This window comes from Hyperolius riggenbachi, chromosome 1 (genome assembly GCF_040937935.1).
Source record: "Hyperolius riggenbachi isolate aHypRig1 chromosome 1, aHypRig1.pri, whole genome shotgun sequence".
Taxonomy (NCBI): Eukaryota; Metazoa; Chordata; class Amphibia; order Anura; family Hyperoliidae; genus Hyperolius; species Hyperolius riggenbachi.
The window spans coordinates 341,980,673-341,998,996 of NC_090646.1; the positions used below are offsets into that span (position 1 = coordinate 341,980,673).

General features: G+C 45.0%; 1 protein-coding gene across 1 annotated transcript; it reads right to left on the minus strand.

The window, feature by feature from the left end:
- Window positions 1-222: 222 nt before the first annotated feature.
- On the minus strand, window positions 223-12,529 carry LOC137549719 (gap junction beta-1 protein-like). The gene is made up of 2 exons (XM_068271222.1): window positions 12,377-12,529; window positions 223-1,805 (listed from the first exon to the last, which is right to left on the minus strand). The coding sequence occupies exon 2, from the start codon at window positions 1,793-1,795 to the stop codon at window positions 1,118-1,120; it is 678 nt and encodes a 225-aa protein (XP_068127323.1). The 5' UTR covers window positions 1,796-1,805; window positions 12,377-12,529; the 3' UTR covers window positions 223-1,117.
- Window positions 12,530-18,324: the final 5,795 nt, after the last annotated feature.

The following is an 18,324-nucleotide window of genomic DNA, read 5'->3' on the forward strand; positions in this document are numbered from 1 at the left end:
CTGCCCACCAACAGTTTCAGGAGTGCCAGAGTAAGTGCAGCCTGGGACGTTCACCAATTTCACAAAGGCACTCCAGTCATTTATCAGTTGTGTTACGTTTATGTATTTCACTAGTGGAAACTTTTGTTTAACAGAACACTTATCCATAACTACACCATTAGATAAGTAAGATGTTCACTGTGTCACACAGAATAGGAAGGTGAATAATTGGAAGGACAGATGGAGGAATAGTAAATATTTATTTACCATAAAGGGGAAGTGAGTGTGGACTTTGGTCTCTCATTTACACTCGCAGCACTTACTGTGAGGCGTGTACACCAATGTGTTTTACACGCCTGTTTTTAGAGCAAAAGGACAACGGAAGTGAGAAGCTGCCATAATGTATTTCCTTTTAAACAATACCAGTTCACTGGCTGCCCTGTTGATCTATTTGGCTGCAGCTGTGTCTGAATAACACCAGAAGCAAGCATGCAGCTAATTCAGTCAGTTCTGACAATTTTGTCAAACACCAGATCTGCTGCATGCTTGTTCGGGGTCTATAACTAAAAATATTAAAGGCAGAGGATCAGCAGGATAGCTAGGCAACTGGTATTGCCTAAAAGGTAATACATATGGCAGCCTCCATATCCCTTTCACTATGGTTGTCCTTTAAGGCTCGTACACACACCCAACAAAGTGCACGGCCAGCACCATGACATGACTGACCCCACGACATAACGTTAACTTGACTTGTATTTTCTGCGCACCAACCAACTAAACAACCAACACACACATACTGTGTGCACAAGCAAAATGGTGGACTGCACAACATGGCTGCATTCAAAACAAGTACGTTGTTCAAATGACGTAGTACACACTTTGCCACCTGTACAATATCAGCCCATTAGTCGTATGAGTTGATCAGCTGGATGAATCGGGCAAACTGCCTGTTATCAGTCCCTCATCTAGTCGTTTGCCACATGTACATACACCTGATTGTCTTCCAACCGATCAAAATTAGACGACCATCAGGCAGTTTGGTTGAGCGTGTGTACGGGCCCTTAGACTATATATTCCCCTCCAGCAGTGCACTCTATGCCACAAAGTGATGGTGCTGGCCTACAGCCTACATACATCGCTAGAAGTGTGTTTTTTTGCTTGATGGCTTGCTGGAATCGTTCTTGTGTTGGTTGGATGGCAGGCAGTTTAATAATTCCCAGGCGCAGATCATGACACTGGCTGCAGAAGCTGCACACATGCACAGGCTGAAGACATTCTTAATAGTTGAGTTTATGTCTGTGCAGAAGACAAAGGGTTCACACATGGCTGTGTGACAATGAATTGTCCTTCGGTGTATAAACCCTTCTGTTACTTTATAGAAAGTTAGGATAAAGAGGCCCTCTATAAGAATCCTACTTATCAGTCCTAGAATATGTAATTTCATCTGAACAGTCTTCCTCCTAAGCTGAGCATGCAGCCACCCTTCCTTAGCCTGGTAGCCTGAGCGAGTGAGGAAGGCCACACACATAGCATGTGTAACTAAGGCCACAGTCTGCAAAGAGAATAGATTGAATGAGGAAATTGGTGAAAACTCATCAAAGCAGCTAGGCTTGCAGAGGATTCTTGTGGAGTTGCAAATGAAGTTCTTCTCTTCATCTTGCCATATTGTCCGACAACCAACTAGCAAAAGTCCACACCGAACGCAGAAGAGGACAACTAGGCAAACCCGACTTAAACGTGAGGTGAGCGATGAGGTTCCACTCAGCATGCAGGTGGCCGTTTCCACTTCCTGAAATGCTTCACTGGACATGGCCATGTTGGACTGTCTGGAAAAGAACATAACTATAAATATCATTAACAATATAACATTTTATTTTCTGGTTGAACTTGATGGACGTTTGTCTTTTTTTCAGCCCAAATAACTATGTAACTAAGAGCAATACTATAGACTAGATTAACTATTTGAAGGTAAACTCCAGGAAGGGTTGTGTGCCAGCCAGAAAGTAGAAAGGCATGATTCACAACTTTCTGAGGTGAGGAGGGTTACCTTTCAATGAAAATAAATATTTGGTTAAAAGGCCACAACTCCAGTCCTGTTTCCATAGGTGTGATTTTCTAAAGTAAGGGAAGTGCACAACAATGTAATCCCTCACCATAGTGCTGTTGTGATCACATAAGCACTAGTTAAAGAGGAACTGTGACCAAGGATTGAACTTCATACCAATCAGTAGCTGATACCCTTTTTCCAATGAGAAATCTTTTCCTTTTCTTGAATAGATAATCAGGGGGGTCTGTATGGCTGATATTGTGGTGAAACCCCTCCCATAGTGTGATGTTAGGACCTAGGGCCTGACAGTTTACTGGCTGTGAGCCTCATTGCATTGTGAGAAATAACGGCTTTTTCCAAATGCCAAGCAACCAGTATCTCCCTCTGTGCATATGTATATCTATAAAAAAAAACCTTTTAGCCTATCGTAATTGTCAGTGGGTGTGGTAATAGATAGTGGCAGTTGGTGCTGTCTAGTTTTTTTCATGTCTGTCAGTAGTAAAGATGATTACGTGAAGACTGATCGTGGATCAAACAATTTAAACAAATTACATGGCAAATATCAATGATTTCTTGATCTCTCTTCTATTTTTTTTAATGGCTCACTGTAATGTATTGATTTTTTTCCCCTTTTCGCTAAAATTCCTCTTTAAGTTGCAGTGGATACTGGAAAGAGCAAGTCAAGTTACGCTGCCCATCTCCCCTAGCAGGAAGTTTGAATAAGGCTGTTGTCCAAAGCATTGGAGGAGAAAAAAATGTGGACGGAGGCTTAGGTAGCTTTTGCAGAATGTTTCCCAATGTTATGAACCATCTGGGTTGGTATTACCCTAGAAACAGAGCTCCACCTCAGTGGGTTCTGTAGCCCCTAGCATATGCCAGCTTACACCCCTACAAACTATAACTGCATTATGCAGCACCTTAGCCCCAGGCTTCAGTTTGGACCACCATTATTATTTATATAGCCCTAACATCTTCTGCAGTGCTGTACAGAGTATATTGTTTTGTCACTTAATTTCCCTCCAAGGGTCTCACAATCTAATCCCTACCATAGTCCAATGTATGTATAGTGTAGTGTATGTATTGTAGTCTAGGGGCAATTTTAGGGGGAAGCCAATTAACCACTTCCCGACCGCCTAACGCACAGGGGCGGCCGGGAAGTGGAGTCCGCAAGGACCAGCTCACCCACAGAGGCGGCGGTCCTTGTAAGGGCATGGGCGGAGCGATCGTGTCATCCGTGACGCGATCCTCCGCCGGCGCCTGTCACCACTCACCCGCCGCAACATCCCGCCGGCCTTACGGAAGCGCCGGCGGGATGTTAACCCGACGATCGCCGCATACAAAGTGTATAATACACTTTGTAATGTTTACAAAGTGTATTATACAGGCTGCCTCCTGCCCTGGTGGTCCCAATGTCCGAGGGACCACCAGGGCAGGCTGCAGCCACCCTATGTCGCACCCAAGCACACTGATTTCTCCCCCCCCTGCCCCAGATCGCCCACAGCACCCCTCAGACCCCCCCCCCTGCCCACCCCCCAGACCCCTGTTTGCACCCAATCACCCCCCTAATCACCCATCAATCACTCCCTGTCACTATCTGTAAACGCTATTTTTTTTATCCCCCCCTGCCCCCTCCTGATCACCCCCCCACCCCTCAGATTCTCCCCAGACCCCCCCCCCTCCCTGTGTACTGTATGCATCTATCCCCCTGATCACCTATCAATCACCCATCAATCACCCCCTGTCACTGCCACACATCAATCACCCCCTAACCTGCCCCTTGCGGGTAATCTGATCACCCATCCACACCATTAGATCGCCCACAGATCCGACGTCAGATCACCTCCCAAGTGCAGTGTTTACATCTGTTATCTACCCTAAACACCCACTAATTACCCATCAATCACCCCCTATCACCACCTGTCACTGTTACCCATCAGATCAGACCCTAATCTGCCCCTTGCGGGCACCCAATCACCCGCCTACATGCTCAGATTGCCCTCAGACCCCCCTTATCAATTCGCCAGTGCAATATTTACATCTGTGCTTCCCTGTAATAACCCACTGATCACCTGTCAATCACCCATCAATCACCCCCTGTCACTGCCACCCATCAATCACCCCCTGGCACTGCCACCCATCAATTACCCCCTGTCACTGCCACTCATTAATCAGCCCCTAACCTGCCCCTTGCGGGCAATCTGATCACTCACCCACACCAATAGTTCGCCTGCAGATCCGACGTCAGATCACCTCCCAAGTGCAGTGTTTATATCTGTTCTCTACCCTAAACACCCACTAATTACCCATCAATCACCCCCTGTCACTGCTACCTATCAGATTAGACCCCTATCTGCCCCTAGGGCACTCAATCACCCGCCCACACCCTCAGAATGCCCTCAGGCCCCAGCCCTGATCACCTCGCCAGTGCATTGCTTGCATCTATTCCCCCCTCTAATCACACCTTGAGACACCCATCAATCACCTCCTGTCACCCCCCCTAGCACTCCTATCCATCAGATCAGGCCCAATACAACCTGTCATCTAAAAGGCCACCCTGCATATGACCGGTTCCACAAAATTCGCCCCCTCATAGACCACCTGTCATCAAAATTTGCAGATGCTTATACCCCTGAACAGTCATTTTTAGACATTTGGTTTCCATACTACTCACGGTTTTGGGCCCGTAAAATGCCAGGGCGGTATAGGAACCCCACAAACTGAACCCATTTTAGAAAAAAGACACCCCAATGTATTCTGTTAGGTGTATGACGAGTTCATAGAAGATTTTATTTTTTGTCAAAAGTTAGCGGAAATTGATTTTTTTTTCTTTCACAAAGTGTCATTTTTCACTAACTTGTGACAAAAAATAAAATCTTCTATGAACTCGCCATACACCTAACGGAATACCTTGGGGTGTCTTCTTTCTAAAATGGGGTCACTTGTGGGGTTCCTATACTGCCCTGGCATTTTAGGGGCCCTAAACCGTGAGGAGTAGTCTAGAAAACAAATGCCTCAAAATGACCTGTGATTAGGACGTTGGGCCCCTTAGCGCACCTAGGCTGCAAAAAAGTGTCACACATGTGGTATCGCCGTACTCAGGAGAAGTAGTATAATGTGTTTTGGGGTGTATTTTTACACATACCCATGCTGGGTGGGAGAAATCTCTCTGTAAATGGACAATTGTGTGTAAAAAAAATCAAACAATTGTCATTTACAGAGATATTTCTCCCACCCAGCATGGGTATGTGTAAAAATACACCCCAAAACACATTATACTACTTCTCCTGAGTACGGCAATACCACATGTGTAACACTTTTTTACACCCTAAGTACGCTAAGGGGCCCAAAGTCATTTGGTTTCAAGACTACTCCTCACGGTTTAGGGCCCCTAAAATGCCAGGGCAGTATAGGAACCCCACAAATGACCCCATTCTAGAAAGAAGACACCCAAACGTATTCCGTTAGGAGTATGGTGAGTTCATAGAAGATTTTATTTTTTGTCACAAGTTAGCGGAAATTGATTTCTATTGGTTTTTTTCACAAAGTGTCATTTTCCGCTAACTTGTGACAAAAAATAAAATCTTCTATGAACTCACCGTACTACTACCGGAATACCTTGGGGTGTCTTCTTTCTAAAATGGGGTCATTTGTGGGGTTCCTCTACTGTCCTGGCATTTTAGGGGCCCTAAACCTTGAGGAGTAGTCTTGAAACGAAATTTCTCAAAATGACCTGTGAAATCCTAAAGGTACTCATTGGACTTTGGGCCCCTTAGCGCAGTTAGGATGCAAAAAAGTGCCACACATGTGGTAACGCCGTACTCAGGAGAAGTAGTATAATGTGTTTTGGGGTGTATTTTTACACATACCCATGCTGAGTGGGAGAAAGATCTCTGTAAATGGACAATAGTGTGTAAAAAAAATAAAAAAATTGTCATTTACAGAGATATTTCTCCCACCCAGCATCGGTATGTGTAAAAATACACCCCAAAACACATTATACTACTTCTCCTGAGTACGGCAATACCACATGTGTGGCACTTTTTTGCAGCCTAACTGCGCTAAGGGGCCCAAAGTCCAATGAGCACCTTTAGGCTTTACAGGGGTGCTTACAAATTAGCACCCCCCAAAATGCGAGGACAGTAAACACACCCCACAAATGACCCCATTTTGGAAAGTAGACACTTCAAGGTATTCAGAAAGGGGCATGGTGAGTCCGTGGCAGATTTCATTTTTTTTTGTCGCAAGTTAGAAGAAATGGAAACTTTTTTTTTTTTGTCACAAAGTGTCATTTTCCGCTTACTTGTGACAAAAATTAATATCTTCTATGAACTCACTATGCCTCTCAGTGAATACTTTGGGATGTCTTCTTTCCAAAATGGGGTCATTTGGGGGGTATTTATACTATCCTGGGATTCTAGCCCCTCATGAAACATGTCAGGTGGTCAGAAAAGTCATAGATGCTTGAAAATGGGAAAATTCACTTTTTGCACCATAGTTTGTAAATGCTATAACTTTTACCCAAACCAATAAATATAGGCTGAATGGGTTTTTTTTATCAAAAACATGTTTGTCCACATTTTTTGCGCTGCATGTATACAGAAATTTTACTTTATTTGAAAAATGTCAGCACAGAAAGTTAAAAAAAATCATTTTTTTGCCAAAATTCATGTCTTTTTTGATGAATATAATAAAAAGTAAAAATCGCAGGAGCAATCAAATAGCACTAAAAGAAAGCTTTATTAGTGACAAGAAAAGGAGCCAAAATTCATTTAGGTGGTAGGTTGTATGAGCGAGCAATAAACCGTGAAAGCTGCAGTGGTCTGAATGGAAAAAAAGTGCCTGGTCCTTAAGGGGGGTAAAGCCCACGGTCCTCAAGTGGTTAACTTATCTGTATGTTTGTGGGAGGAAACTGGCGTGTCCAGAGGAAACCCATGCAGACACGGGAAGAACATACAAACTTTGTGCAGATAGTGCCCTAGCTGGGATTTGAACCTGGGAACTCAGCGCTGCAAGGCAAGAGAGCGCTAACCACTTGGCCACCGTACTGCCCAATGATAACAGTTCACCACCATGCACTCGTGGTTTTTGCTTAGTAAATGTGCATACGGCAGTTTTCGGGTACACACATTTACAAATCACACTGCTCCTGTCTTTCATCATCACTTCCTTTTTACATTATAGCTAAGCAATGTGATAATCTAAAGATTGAGGCCGGTTTTACATTTGAATAAAGCGTTTCAGTGCGATGCGCCACCCCTTCGCATCACACAGCGACACCAAAAAATCGATTCATATGACCCTGCGGTTGAGTGCGCCATCAGGGACATATGCAAAGCACCTCCCCGCCCCCCTGCACTCCGCTCGCACATCCCCGCACACCCTTCGCCACCCGTTGCCACCTCTTGCCCATTAATGTACTTCCTGCTGGACAGGAAGTACGTCACTAGGATTCCCGGCTTCCCCATCGTATTTGTGTCATTCTGCGCATGCGTGCCACACCGCTGGCAACAAATTGTTCTGCGTCACCCATTGACTTCCATTCCTTCCGCCACCACTGCATCGCACGGTAATGTGCTGCTGACTTTTGCAACTGGCCAGCAGCAAATCGGAAACTTCCAGTGCAAAGTGAGGTGGTTAGTGCATAGACTGCACTGTCTGATGTTTCCACTCATGCGCTGCGATTCACAGCTGAACTGCAGCACATGGTTGCCTGCATTTCGGGGTGATTCGGCCTGTGATCCCATTCAGTGTAATGAATAGGATAACAAACTCCGCCCACGTTGGAGTGACGCGCAATGCAGAGCCACGCTGAGCGCACGGCTCTGCATTACTTAAATGGAAACAAGCCCTGAGTGTAAACTTTAAACCTGATTGTAGTAGTTTAGTCTCTTACTTTGACCTATAAGTGATATATTGGAGGGGTAAAGAGGGATGCCATTTTCACATGACTCTATAATGGTTATTAAAAGATATTCTCCTTTGAAAGTCTCAGATCCATCATTTTGCATATGGTAAATTTCCAGTTAATTTCCCAATGCTGCATGCTAGTAGTTGGCAGAATACATCAATGAATGCACACAACCCATCAAGACTGTGTACTGGGGCTGGCAAGAGTGGTGCAGAGCTGCTGAATCTGGGATTTTCTGCAGAACAAGTACTTTACTGGCCTCACTGTAGCAGAGTTATGTGCAAATTACATTTCATGATCTCCAAACCAGCTATCATATCAGGCTTCTTGCACTTCATGTGAACAGTTTCTATACTGGTGTTCGAGATTAAATAATATACGTGGCTATAACAGTATTTTACTTTCTCCAATGAACTACATAAAAGTACAGTAAATAAGTAAAAATGAAGAGAGGAAAGTACCTGCTTCCAGTTTTTAAATTACACTAAAAACAGTGATATTAACTGCTTCTGGGACTTGCTCATTGAAATCTACCCCGTGTGTGGGTCAGCTTGTTATTTGGTCAAGTTATCTGTATATATTCTGGAGTTGTGTGAGGAAACTGAATCACACAGAGGATGTCACAAGCATGGAACGGGCATACGAACTCAATGCACATAGTGTGTCTGAGAATCGAATGTAGGCTCTCAGTGGCGCATCATGAGTGCAATCTACTGGGCCACACTGTGTATTGTGGACACTCTACTATTGTTTACAACTTATTGCTGTCCCCTCAAAGGAGTCTTCCAGTACTAAGTACACTTTAGGGGTTGATCACACTAAGGGCGTTTTCCCCTTTTCTCCAGCACAGCCGATTTTCTAAATCGCCTACAAAAAATGCCTGAGCAATGAATCTCTATGAGAAGGTTCATATCAGCATGTTTCGTCCGCTTTGCGGTCCACAAAGTGGTACCTGTACTATTTTTTGAGCGTTTTTGCTATAATGGAAGGTATAGGAAGAAAGCTAAACGCTCACAAAACCGCTTTATGTGGCGATTACATTCGCGTTTTTTAGAATAAATACATTGTATTTATTATTTTCTGGGTCAAAGTTCACTTCGTGACTTGCGCCAAGGAGTGAATGATAAAACCGCTCTGTAAAAGTGCTTAGAAAAGCGCTTTTACCAAAAACAGTAAAGCGCCAGGAGGGGAAAAACAAAACCGCCGCACAAAATCGCAAAACGCTTGCATTTGCTATTACAATTTTAGATGTGAACAAGGCCTAACTGTTGACCTTGTTTTTGCTGCAATACTTGTGAACAGATCGTATTAAAGAGAAATCGTAACCAAGAATTGAACTTCATCCCAAGCAGTAGCTGATACCCTTTTTCCAATGAGAAATCTTTACCTTTTCTCAAATAGATCATCGGTATGGTTGATATTGTGGTGAAACCCCTCCCACAGTGTGATAGTTTGATGTCATGACCAAAGTGCTGAGAGTTTGCTGTCTGTGAACTTCGTTGCATGGTGGGAAATAATGTCTTTTTCCAACTGCCAAGCAAGCAATATTTCCCTCTGTGCATAGAAGAACTTTCAGTAACGAACATTCCGCACAGATCACCTGGCAGAACTAAAGATGTCACCACCTGTGATACTTTTGAGGAAAGACTGTACAATGTGCACTGACTAAATAACTTGTGTGTGTGTGTATTTTTCTTCACAATGTAGTCTAGCTAATGACTATCTGAGAAATTTGATTTTGAAAGTTTAGTTTAGTAGACTGAGAGGATTATGGTCTCTTAAAAAAAATTCTGGAAAAATGTCAGGTATGAAATAGTTCAGTACATGAGAAAGAACAAAGATGAAATGTCACATCCTACATTGGCTAAGTGGGTATAGCACTCTCTCACCTTGCAATGCTAGAGTCACAGCCCGATGGTTCTCCTTGTATAAGGGCTCATTCCCACTATCGCGAATTCGCATTCGTTTTTCGCATGCAAATTCGCATAGCAATACAATTGAATGGGACTGTTTCCACTTGTCAGGATTCCTTTTTCTGTGCAGAAAAAATTCGCATGGCAGAGCCATCAGAATTCGCATACCGCATACCGCTATGCGAATCGCATACAATGTATTTAATAGGAAATTCGCATGCGAAGTCGCATAGAAACAATGGAAAAGCACACCAGCACTGCCATGGTTAAATTCTCATACATCGTCATCCATGCGAATTCGCATGAAAATTCGCATAGACCCGCATGCGAAATTCGCTTCCGCATGTGAATTTTTACCACGGCAATTCGCACTGCACAAGTGGAAATGCAGCCTAAGTATGGGTTTACTTCTGCAGCTAAGATATTGCTGGATTCATCAGCTTCCCTCAGATTTGCCCTAAACTGTAAAGTTCTGCCGGAAGTGTCTCAGCACTATATAAATATGTAATAATAGTAATTCCAAGACTTCGGGTGAAACTACTGCTCTAGCTAAGGTAAGGATTTATAGGGGTCAAATACACCACTGTAGACAATCTACTGTATAAGGCCTCTTTCACAGTGGGACGTTGTGTTTGATGCGACTTTAAGGTCGCATAACGTGCCCCTAATGCAATGCATTGAAAGACTATAACTTGGACGTTATAGTACATTCTTCAGCCCTGCGTTTGGTGTGTCGTTTTTGTCGTACAGTGATGTAACGAAAATGGCGCATGCGTTACTTTAAAAAAAAAACATTACTGAGCATGTGCAACACACATAACTCAGCAGATTTATTGCTAAACACACAGCATGCAGCACTTCTAAATATTGCTACACGTTACACACAACGCAACGAGTGCACCGTGAATGTTGCACAGACGTAGTATTGCTGTGCGCTAGTCCACATTAAAACATTTTCTAACGTGCGACTTTGACGTCGCACTGTGAAAGAGGGCTCAGGGTTGTTCACTTGTGACGCACCACACAATGGGCTCTATTCACAAAACTTCCATAAAAGACTTGTTTATCAACTGACTGATAAAAATAACCTTTCAGCACATTTACAAGCAAAATAATCACTCAAAGTAAGCTGTTCCTTATTAATTTAATATCATTATTACTTTTCTTACCTTAATTATATTATATTTTTGCTCTTTGGAAGCTTAAAGTGTGCCAGAGACGTCTGAAACGCAAGATTTGATACTTACCCGGGGCTTCCCCCAGCCCCATAAGCATGTCTGAGTCCCTCGCCGTCTGTTCAGCCGCAATCAGCCCCGGTAACTGGCTCAGGTGGGGACTTCTGCGCATGCGCGAACTTCCTGCACATGCGCGGAAGACCCCGACTGACACAACTGAGCCAGTTAACAGGGCTGATTGCAGCTGAACGAAGGCACCTGGGATGACGGCGAGGGACTCAGGCATGCTTTTGGGGCTGGAGGAAGCCCCAGGTAAGTATCAAATCTTGCGTTTCAGCTGTCTCTGGTTTCCTTTAAAAAAAGTAACGTAGATAATGTGAAAACAGAGGAAAACGGGTGAAAAAGCTTTGTGAATCAAGCCCATTGTGTGAGATCTGCATGCTAACATGAAAGTCAATTGAACTTATGTAACTTCACAGTCCAGAGAGCATTCCCACACGTTGCGATGTAACACGTCCATTACCATCTTAGCGGATGATGCACACGATTTCCCCTCGGGTTGTATAGTATTGTGGCTACCAACGTCCGCGTTATAAGTTAAGTCACCGTGCATGCAGTGTGGCAGGAAAAATGTATGAAATCGCATCCATTGCATAGTGTAAACAGGCCCTTAAAGAGAAACCGTAACCAAGGATTGAATCCCAATCATTCATCCCAATCAGTAGTTGATACCCCCTTTTCCATGAGAAATATTTTCCTTTTCTCAAACGGATCATCACGGGGCATTGTGGGAAATAACATATTTCCAACTGCCAAAAATGCATCATCTCTTCCCACAGAGATCACCTGCCAGCAGTAAAAATGTCCCCATGTGATAAATGTCAGAATGTAAATCAGGGAGAGGAAAGATTTTACAATGGGAAAACACTGACCACATCATTTATAAGTAATTGTAAAAATTAAGCACTTTTTTTCCATTACATTATTTTCACTGGAGTTCCTCTATAAGCCATGATAGTGAAGCAATATGTAATATTTCCATCATTTCTGTTACTGCTATTTATAAAACCAGTGTTTTAGCTTTTTTACTGGATTATCTCCCTGTCATTTATAAATAGGGGAAGGTTCTCCCTACCTGTAAAGAAGCCACAAGTGATATGGCTGGCTGAATTGCACAGTATTAGTTCTGCCATGGTAAGTCTAGTGCATATTATTATGGAGAAGCCATGTAATCATAAGATCACCAAATTGAATGAACAATGTTTCTGTCTAACATAAAAGGTCATGTATACCAGTATATAGTAATTCTTATGAATGTATTAATACATTATACAGTAATAAGATTTGTGCTCACCTGTGTATATAGAGTAGCCTTCTTGTGAGAGCTCCTACCACAGTGTGGTTTTCCGGCTTCTATTCCTCGGCTATCTAAAGGAATATTATTATCGGCTCTTGTTATGTCTTTTGTGTACATTGGCTGAAGCTGTGTGATTCCCAGTCTCTATGACACAGCTCTTCCTCTTTTCTACCCTGCACTTTTTGTTTACCCACAAACAGAAGCCGCAGTTGGGAGGGGTATGGGCACCAGTAAGCACAGATCCAGAAAGGTGGAGTTTATACTGGATCTCAAACCTACTCTCTGCTTGTTCACCAGGCTATTTGAAGCTATGGCACCTCCAGTCTACTTATAAAGAAGAAACAGACTAATCAGGGAGCAATTCTTCCTAAGGTTAAAGGGAACCTGTCACAGTCCACTTGTAAAGTGATACTATGGGGAAGCCAGTTAGATTTGGCCTGTGCTAGTGTGTGGTGACAATTTCCAAATAAGACAACAAACTGAATACACAGTACACACAAATGAATGTGCTAGTTCCTCTAGGGCAGGGGTGGCCAAACTTTGTAGGCGAAGGGCCATATCACTGTTCTTGAGAGTGCTAGGGGGCCGAACTAGTGCAATTAAGCACACTTTTTGCTGATTGCCGTTAGGTACACTATAATAATAATCCATATACCATGTGCAGTGAACACACTGCCAGCTGCTAATAAGTGGCTGTTAGCGCCCATTCACACTTAAAAGCACAAAACTTCGCTTAGCTCTATGTTTTGCACGGATGATTTTTCCACAATTTAACGCGGAAAAATCACTGGACAAATACACATTCTTAGAATGATTGCGATTAGTGCTTCTATATATGCTAATCGCGATCGCTCTTGAATCACCCAAAAATGCTGTAGGTAAAGCTGGCACAGTGGCAGCTGCTAATCAGTGGCTGTTACTGCTGCTGGGCCCTGACTGCATGGAATTAACAACTGTGGAGAGCTTTGGGGGCCGCCAGAAAGGGTTTGATAGGCTGCATTTGGCCATGCCTGCCCCAGGGAATTTAACCACTTCGATACACTAAAACGCCGCATATCGACAAATCGCCGCAAAAATCGGCCGCTCCCGCCGGTCATGCGCTCTGTCCCCGCCGCAGGCTGCTCTCTCTGAGCGCTGTGCGCCGGTCAGGAGCCGCTTCCATTGGCTCCTGACCCTGTCACTCAATGTAAGCCAATGGGATTGGCTTATAGTAATGACAGGGCTAGGATCCAATGAAAACGGCTCCTGCCCGGCTCACAGTGCTCTGCCGTCATAGAGGCGGCAGGGCAGCACATTGCGGTGTGTAGAAAGTGGCGGGAACGGGCAAAGGAACGCGCAGTGAATGGGACATAGGGCTTACTTCCGGTCAGAACCGCAGTGCCACCCGCCTGACATAGATTTGTACTGCGTCGGTCCGAAATTGGTTAAATAGGCTGAACAAAGGCAGGTTTTTTTTGTTTGTTTTTTTAAATATTATTATAGCATATACAGTACACCCTTATTAATGACTGCATTGATCAAGTAGCCCTTATTGCGGATAACATCATCTCTCGTACCCCTTGATGCATATACTGTACATTTGTTAGGAATAATCCGTAACTGTGTATAACAGCTCTGCAAACATGTCTTGATACTTTTAGGCTTCTTGCACACAGGGACTTTGCACGTTAGTGCAGCCTGTAACGCTCCCCCAACCAGGGGCGTAGCAATAGGGGGTGCAGCGGTAGCGACCGCATCGGGGCCCTTGGGCCAGAGGGGCCCCGAAGGGCCCTCCCTCAACTACAGTATTAGCTCTCTATTGGTCCTGTGCTCATAATAATCACTTCTATAGATACTTTGAATAGTGGTAATCATTAACAAACTGTTTCCCATCCCTTCCTTGCACCTCTGACTCTGTAGTTGCCATTGGCAGGTTTTGGTGCACTGTATCAATTGCTATGTATAGAGTGCTTGGGGGGCCCCATTGTAAAACTTGCATCGGGGCCCACAGCTCCTTAGCTACGCCACTGCCCCCAACTCACAGCAATGTAACACAAGTGGGCTGTTCACACTGCCCACGTTGCGTTACATTGTAACGCAGCAAAGTGCTGCATGCTGTGCGTTCTCCGCAGCTAAGCCGCGTTAGACTGTTTGCACATGCTCAGTCATGTTGGGGAGGAGGGGAGGGCGGCCGGGTACATGGCTAATTAATATTCACTGCACTCAGTGACGTGCAGTGTTTACTTCCTGGAGCGGCCCCTCTGTGCGGCGATTGGCCAGGCAGGACCACGTGATGCCGCATGCGTCCAAGAGTACGCATCACGGCATCACGGACGCCAGAGTGAGCTGCACAACGCGGTTCACTCCGACGTCCACACCAGAGAGCACCAGGCGTTGCGTTAGGGGCACGTTATGTGCCCTATAACGTCCCCTAAACGCAACGTCCTGATGTGTAACTAGCCTTAATTAGCTGTAAATGATCAGGTTTGCCTTTCTTTTTTATGATTTTTCATTTAATTAATCTCAAACCTAACTATAATGGACTGTAACCTAGTAAAAGTGTATATATTATCTGTGTATAATGTACAATATTTAATATTTTTATTTTATCTTTAAAGGGACCCTGAACAGACAAAAACAAAAGCATTCTGTACTGTAGTCTTGACAAAGGGGACCCCAAGGGGCCCCGAAATGACTCGTTGGTTGTGGAATGGTTTGTCACGTGTTTTGAATAAACAGGACATGGTACTTTAGAGTGTGCGGACCTTCTGGAATTTTTTGTGAAAAACAAAAAACAGGAATCTGAACTTACCTGGGGCTTCCTCCATCCCCCCCATAGCCCGTGAGGTCACTTGGCATCTGCTGGATCCCCTACCTTCTCCCGCTGGTGGCTCCAGTAGCGCACGACTTCGCCAGGAGTCGTGCACAACTGCGCATGCGCGGTCCACCCATGCGCCCGGCTTGATCACGTGATCGAGCCGGGTGCGTGGACAGGCCATGCATGCGCAGTTGCACACGACTCCCAGCGAAGTTGTACACTACCGGAGCCACCAGTCGGAGACTGGAGGTGACCAAGAGGATGCCGAGAGCCTCACGGGCTACGGGGGCTGAAGGAAGCCTCAGGTAAGTTCAGATTTCGGTTTTTTTTTTATTCGTTCAGGGTCCCTTTTAACATAAAATGGCAACATAATACACAGCACTGTACAATAGTGGGGGAAGATGATAGATCTGCATGCACAGAACTATAAGTTTTGACCCAGGAGAAGTTGTTTATTTCTGTTTAAGGCTAGATCCACACTTCGCCGTATGCACAACGGTGCATTTGCAGCATATCCTGAGCGGATACGCTGTCCCCGTTGCAGTGTCCTGTCCATCATCTTATTTACATCATGCACTGTTTTGCAGCCTGTCTGCCACCTTTCTAGTCCACCGCTGCTCAGCTCCACTGCACAGGACAAATGTGTGATATACAGATTGGAGCCCTGGCAGAAGCATCAGGTTACAATTTGAATGCAACAGACCAATGGCATTACTCCCTTAAACCAGGGAGGATTCTCATTGGTCCATGACTCCAATGATTGGACATAGGCTCTCCCAGCAGACTTCTGTGTGCCAGTGATGTCACTACGTGTTTCGCGTATCCACACCTAGTGGGAATGGACAATATCAGTTCCCCCAGGCTTTCATTGATTCTATTGCCATCCGCAGCATCTATAGTGTCACGAAAATGTGTGCAGTTTGTTGGTGAATTTTGTTTTTGCATTTTGTTGGGATTTTGCACTAAGCGTACCATAACAAACGGCCTGCTAAAACGTATGAATGTAAACAGTTCCTATACTTAACATAGGATCCACTTGAATGTCCATTCCTCTACTGATCTCCAATGTGTGAAATAGAGATGGCCCGAACGGTTCGCTTGCAAACTTCCGTTGTTCGCGATCGCACACACAAACTTTATAGCGGTTCGACCCGCCCCCTACACTACATCATTAGGGGAAACTTTGACCCTCTACATTACAGTCAGCAGGCACAGGGTAGCCAATCAGGCTACACTCCCTCCTGGAGCCCCCCACCCCCTTATAAAATGCAGGTAGCGTCAGCCATTTCACTCACTCGTGTGGCTGTAGTAATTAGGGAAGGGAGAGAACCTTGCTGCTGCTGACATAGGGAAAGCTTAGTTCGGCTCTTGTGTTAAGCTTGTTAGGTTGCTCCTTCTTGCTGATCTTATTGCTAAAAAGCACACCTCATCCTCAACAGCTCTTTTGAGAGCTAATGTTGTTCTTGTGATCTATTTTTGTGTGTGTGTGTGTGTGTGTGTGTGTGTGTGTCCCACAGACACTTGTGTTGCATATACAGCCCTGTCAGTCAGTCGCAGCTGCTGGTGGGACCTTGGCCCCTTGGTAATTCCTACTGTGCCACTGCCAGGCCCAGCACATTCAGTGACTACCTGTGTGTGTGACAGCTGCACATTTGTAATACCAATCACTGCATACCCACCTGTTGTTCAGTGCACCTACCTACCTACCTACGCACGCAGTGTCACTGCACCTGTTCACGGTACCTGTGTGTGTGTGACAGGTGCACATTTGTAATACCAATCACTGCATACCCACCTGCTGTTGTTCAGTGCACCAACCTACCTACATGAACGCACGCAGTGTCACTGCACCTGTTCACGGTACCTGTGTGTGTGTGTGTTTGTGTGTGTATGTGTGTGTGTATGACAGGTGCACATTTGTAATACCAATCACTGCATACCCACCTGTTGTTGTTCAGTGCATCTACCTACCTACGTGACCGCATGCAGTGTCACTGCACCTGTTCATGGTACCTGTGTGTGACAGGTGCACATTTGTTATACCAATCACTGCATACCCACCTGTTGTTGTTCAGTGCACCTACCTACCTACATGACCGCACGCAATGTCACTGCACCTGTTCACGGTACCTGTGTATGTGTGACAGGTGCACATTTGTAATACCAATCACTGCATGCCCACCTGTTGTTGTTCAGTTCACCTACCTACCTACGTGACCGCATGCAGTTTCACTGCACCTGTTCACGGTACCTGTGTGTGACAAGTGCACATTTGTAATACCAATCACTGCATACCCACCTGTTGTTGTTCAGTGCACCTACCTACCACTACCTATGTGAGCGCACGCAGTGTCACGGCACCTGTTCACGGTACATGTGTGTGTGTGTGTGTGACAGATGCACATTTGTAATACCAATCACTGCATACCCACCTGTTGTTGTTCAGTACACATACTTACATATGTGAGCGCACGCAGTTTCACTGCACCTGTCCACGGTACCTGTGTGTGTGTGTGACAGGTGCACATTTGTAATACCAATCACTGCATACCCACCTGTTGTTGTTCAGTGCACCTACCTACCTACGTGACCGCACGCAGTGTCACTGCACCTGTTCATGGTACCTGTGTGTGTGGCAGCTGCAAATTTGTAATACCAGTCATTGCATAATTGTTCACAGTACCTGTGTGACCGCACGCTGTGTAATATACCAGTTTGTGCATACCTGTTAACGGCACCTGTGTGACAGCTGCACATTGTATTATAATACCAGTCACTGCATACCTTTCACTGCACCTGTGTGACTGCACATTGTTTTAGTCAAGTCAGTGCATACCTTTCACTTCATCCCCCCCCGATATGGACAAAACAGGTAGAGGCAGAGGCAGACCCAGAGGCAGGCCACCCGGCAGGTCTGTTCGAGGTCATGCTGACGTGATTTTGTGCGGCCCTGGCGCAAAGTACAGTGCTCAGAAGAAGGCACGTCCCATCAACTCCAAAGATTGTCAGGATGTGGTTGACTATTTAACACAGAACACCTCATCTTCCGTAGCCACCAGCGCTAGAGATGGCCCGAACGGTTCGCCGGCGAATGGTTCCTGGTGAACTTCCGTAGTTCGCGATCGTGGCGAACCAGGAACTTTTCCGG

Coding starts and splice junctions, on each gene's coding strand:
- LOC137549719 (XM_068271222.1), bottom strand. CDS start 1,795: ATGGCCATGTCCAGTGAAGCATTTCAGGAAGTGGAAACGGCCACCTGC.